Source organism: Cupressus sempervirens, chromosome 10 (assembly GCF_028749045.1).
Source record: "Cupressus sempervirens isolate cs-2001-9-10 chromosome 10, ASM2874904v1, whole genome shotgun sequence".
Taxonomy (NCBI): Eukaryota; Viridiplantae; Streptophyta; class Pinopsida; order Cupressales; family Cupressaceae; genus Cupressus; species Cupressus sempervirens.
This window is the reverse complement of record NC_143127.1, coordinates 744,453,017-744,457,765: the sequence shown is the minus strand read 5'-3', so window position 1 is coordinate 744,457,765 and position 4,749 is coordinate 744,453,017. Positions and strand designations below refer to the sequence as shown.

At 31.0% G+C, this 4,749-nt stretch overlaps 1 protein-coding gene across 2 annotated transcripts; it reads left to right on the top strand.

Annotated features, from left to right (window-relative positions):
* Positions 1-2,980: 2,980 nt before the first annotated feature.
* On the top strand, positions 2,981-3,934 carry LOC149536038 (subtilisin inhibitor-like). Of its 2 annotated transcripts, none has more exons than XM_089804420.1 (2): positions 2,981-3,259; positions 3,368-3,934. In XM_089804420.1, exons 1-2 carry the CDS (start codon positions 3,235-3,237, stop codon positions 3,568-3,570), a joined length of 228 nt encoding a protein of 75 aa, XP_089660546.1. In that variant the 5' UTR covers positions 2,981-3,234; the 3' UTR covers positions 3,571-3,934. The 2 variants fall into 2 exon arrangements, with proteins under 2 accessions (XP_089660546.1, XP_089660545.1); XM_089804419.1 differs by having other exon boundaries at positions 2,985-3,259; positions 3,359-3,707.
* Positions 3,935-4,749: the final 815 nt, after the last annotated feature.

Here is a 4,749-nt window from a genome sequence, read left to right as displayed (position 1 = left end):
CATCATATGATAATTTATTGGCATAATATCATTTTGCTTCAAGGATGCTCTTTTATTCTTCCATATATTTAACTAGCCACTAACATAAGAAATTTTGGTCACAGTAGTCTCAAGGGATGTTGCCAATTGTTCCCTACCAAGATTGTTTTGAAGTGAATCCTAATAATTGATTCTAATTATATTTCATTCAATAAATTATCTTGAGTCCCTATAGGATGTCTTTGATTTAGTGGAGGTTGTGGATGGGGTGGTTGTTTAGTTTGATTTTGTGGAGGGTTTGGTTGTTGGATTGGTGGATTGTTTGGAGGTGGATTTGGTGGACTATTTTGAACATTATCTATCATATAAACAATAGTATTTCAATAAAATATACTAACTTGAATAAAAAATAGAAAAAACAAAAAAAGTTATAATTTAACAAAAACAATGGTTGAAACCCATACCTCTTCTTTGACCTTGCGAATTCCAATGACAGTGAGGCATTGCTAGCACATGGAGGAGATGTTATCAACAAGCAACCATGCATACACACTCGTTGAGATTGCATAAAATAGAGAAAAGATAAGAAACTGGGTGGAATAAGCCACAAGTTTGCAATCTATTAAACCTTTCCATCAACGTGATCACACTATAGCGCAATCACACTATAGTGCGCTTGCACTACCTTGACCTTTTTGAATTCACCAATCCCATGGATCAGTTCATGCAGAAGGTAGTGTGATCACATTATGGCTTTAATAAGAAAAATAATAATGTGTCACCTTTTTGGTACCACAACTCCGTACATGTACCCATCTATAATGTGCAAACACATCATTATATTCATTAGTGTTTGAAAATAATGATGAACATACACATTCAATCAAAAATCATAGGGCACAACATATATAAAAGGGCACATCATAATTATAGAGTTGTTGGCAAAAAAAAATGAAAGGATTAGCATCGATACCGGATTATTGAAATCAAGAGATCCCAACCACATTCTCTTTGCCTTGAGAATGCCTCAATGTTCTCTTCGCATGTGGTCGATTTGAGCTAGAGTATAGAAATGAGCTCTTTTTTTTTTTTTATATATATATATATTCTCTTTGACATTGAAAGAATAATGGCCCCATTGATATTATGATGACATTGGGGAGCTAACAAAAAAAATAATGAAAAATTCACATACAAATGCTATAGCCATCCCAAATAAGCGTCATAATTCAACCCCAAATGGTGTAGTGGCTTGATCTTCTTCGGCTATTAGAGTCTTATCTTTTTTTATTTATAGCTATATATTTTTCAACATCCACATTGATTAGGTCTAACATTCATCTATTCATCATGATTGAATCTAGAGTATCAAAATAATTAAATATTATTGAAAGCAATAAGAAAGCCTTTGAGGTGAGGATTTTTAGTTGGATCATGTCAATTTATGATAGGTATTATAAGTTGACTCAAGGGTACTAGAAGGATTTTGTTTTCTTCATTTTCATTAGAGGTCATTTCTTTGATCTTAGAGGTTGATTTCCTAACAAGGTTCTTAATATAATAGAAAATGAAACATATAAAATAAGACCTTTTCAATACCAAATTTTTCTCCCATATGTCAAATTTAGATTCCATACATAAATAATCATTCAACACTTCTTACTCTTAAAAATTGCAACTCTTAGAGTCCCTATTATTATTGTTAATCATTATCTTATTTAAGAATATCAATTTGCCAATCATTTAATCATTAAAAAAGTTAATTTAATGATACTTATTTTCAAAAAATCACAAGTCATTTATATCAGTGATAATTTAACGATGAATAAAATAACAATATATCAAGCAACCAAAGGAAGGATGATTAAGGGGGGTGTAAGGATTGTAGTACAAGAGGAATGCCAATAGTAAAGATAGAATCATATATCTAGTCATAACACAATCCAAGAAAATATGGAAGGTACATAAACTAATAGTAAGATAAAAGGAAGGTATAGAAGTAAAATATCTATGTGATGTAGGTATGCTAAGAAAAACTAAATTTAAAGTTATGCTAGATTTGGGAATAATAAAGAAAAATATAAATAACTATAACATAGACAATTTTTAAGAACTTTACACTCAAATTGTATAATAAGAAATGAATTGGGCAAATTTTGTATCAAATTATCTAGACTATCAAATCAACAAGATGGTGTAGAACCTATTTTTTTTTAAATGTGCTTTATATAATAATTTTCAAGGTCATTTTAGATAATATGAATGATGAAAGACTAAGTAAAATGTTAAGTATTTCATTTCTAGTAGATATTTATTTCAAGAATCAAGTGACATTAAGTGTTCATACAAGGATTCTAAGTTGAAAATAATATGGGAGACATTCATATAAATTGCAACTAATTGATAGAAAATGAAAAATAAAGATATAAAGATATATAGAAAATGAAAAATCTCCACACAATCTAATTCAGAAACTGATTTACATAACTATGATGGATTGTGGAAATCTGATCGCATTAATAAAGATATAGTTTAATATTAATTTCTGCAACATTAAATTAAATATCTTTTAAAATTAATAAAATTAAGAAATACTCAAAATTAAAAATAAATCAGGAAGCTCATGATATAAAGATAGGTAAATAGATTAAAAAATCAAAAGAGTCTAAGCCTGGATAATATGGTTAAACTTCTTGATAAGAAACTACACATTTACAATTGAAAATAATTCAACTAACCCTAGATATAAAGATAGATAAAATATAACTGAAAACAAGAAATAGAAGAAGAAACATAAATACATACTTACCAAAAATAGATGGAACAACAAAACAAAAACAAATAAACAAACAAAAGCACATTTTACCTTTCCTGATATTTTCAGGATGTACTAGTTTATCTTCCTAACCATTTTCTGTTTAGTTTATTCTACAAATGACATAATATGATTTTAAAAGAAGCCTTTATATTTTTAATGAGATTTTATTTTCCAATTGGCGGATTCATCCAAGAAAGAGAAGAAAAAACATGGCATTTACATGTGCTTGGCGACAAGAGAGGGGATAGATTGCAGGCCGGGAGCATCCATTACAAAGACAAAAACAATGCATAAAAAATTGACCATGTTCATCGTGGCAATCAATCCTTCTGTAACTTCTACTCATCTTCTCTCTTTAAATATCCTTGAAACCCATTACCCTTTCCCATATTCATCTTCGCATTCATATTCATATTGATCTCAGTTGCAATCAAAGGATGGAAAGCGGAGCTACTAATTCTGGTAATTCAAGGAATAAGAAAGCAGTCTGTTTTCTTTTTCTTTCCAAGAAGCAATTTATGATCTTCGTGCTATTATTGTTTGTTTTGGGTAATGAAATAGGGAGTGCAGGTGGAGTAAAAACAAGCTGGCCGGAGCTGGTGGGAGCGGATGCAGAACATGCCAAGGCGATGGTGAAGCAACAAAATCCAGGTGTCAGCACAACAATAGTTCCAGAGGGCTCCTTCGTCACCTGTGATTTCAGACTAAACCGAGTTAGAATTTATGTCAATTCTGAAACTAACAAGGTTGTTGCAGCCCCCAAAATAGGTTAAGGCTCAAAAATTTCATGCAGATGCCCAGATACCCATATATGTATATTTTGTATACTTTCAGTATTTTGATTTCAGGTCACTGTTGATGTAAGCTTTGTGTGAATTTGTGAAATGAATTTCTATATAATTTTACCATAGATGAATTGCCCGGGTGATGATTGGGAAGGTGCAAGACAGTGAATTGTTTCAGTTGAGTTTGAATACGTTTAAATGTAAATAGTAGCGCTTGCATTGAATGAGGTGTAATGATGTACTCAATAGCACTATATGGAGCTATTGTTCTAAACCGTTAAATCTACCAAGCAAGTTATTCTGAAGAAAGAAATGAGTTTTTTCTTTCTGTAATAGAATTCATTTTTCTATATGTGGTAAAATAAGATTGTGGGGATAAGCTATAAATATTAGAATCCGAAAACTTCTTACAAATTCCTATGAACATATTTCACTTATTTGTGACAAGCTTGGGCATCTGAGTGGAAGCTTGTTCTATATTTTGATTTGCAGTTGTGCGGTGAAAGGAGGAATTTCTGTGTCAATTTTACCGGTTAAGTTATCTTGGTTTACCTGATTTCATGCATATTCGATTTGGAAGGCAGACATTGCAATTCGTGAAATTAGGTTTGTTTCCACTGACAATCATAAGCTTGAGAATACAAAATTTATTTTATTATATAAACCCTTGCACTATTATTTTCAGGATTCCTCTTGTAGAATCTACAAACATGGCCACAGGTTTTCATACTTCTTGATAGAGATATATTATAGAAAGATAAGTCTACAAATTCATTGTGGTAAAACCTTAGATGCCAACATTAAATGAGGGTAGGTTCTATTCTTTATTTTTTTCACTGATCATCTGTACTTTTAAAATTCCAAGTGTCTTTCACAGACAACCCATAAAATTCAGCAACAAGTGGAATCAACCATTTGTAGCTTAATAAAGTGTAGGGACAGTTTTGAACATGCGAATCCTCTAACATATGCATTGTTTCCACAAAAGAGGCTCCACAATCTTTCACAGAACATGTGATACCAGATTTCTTTTCTTATGGACATCATGGAATTTTATATCTATGTAACTTTAAAGATTCCCAATGCTACTGGGTTTTGTTCAGTGAATTCATAGTTTAAATGAATATCCTTCTCTGCTGTCTTGATTGTATCATTTACAATAATCTA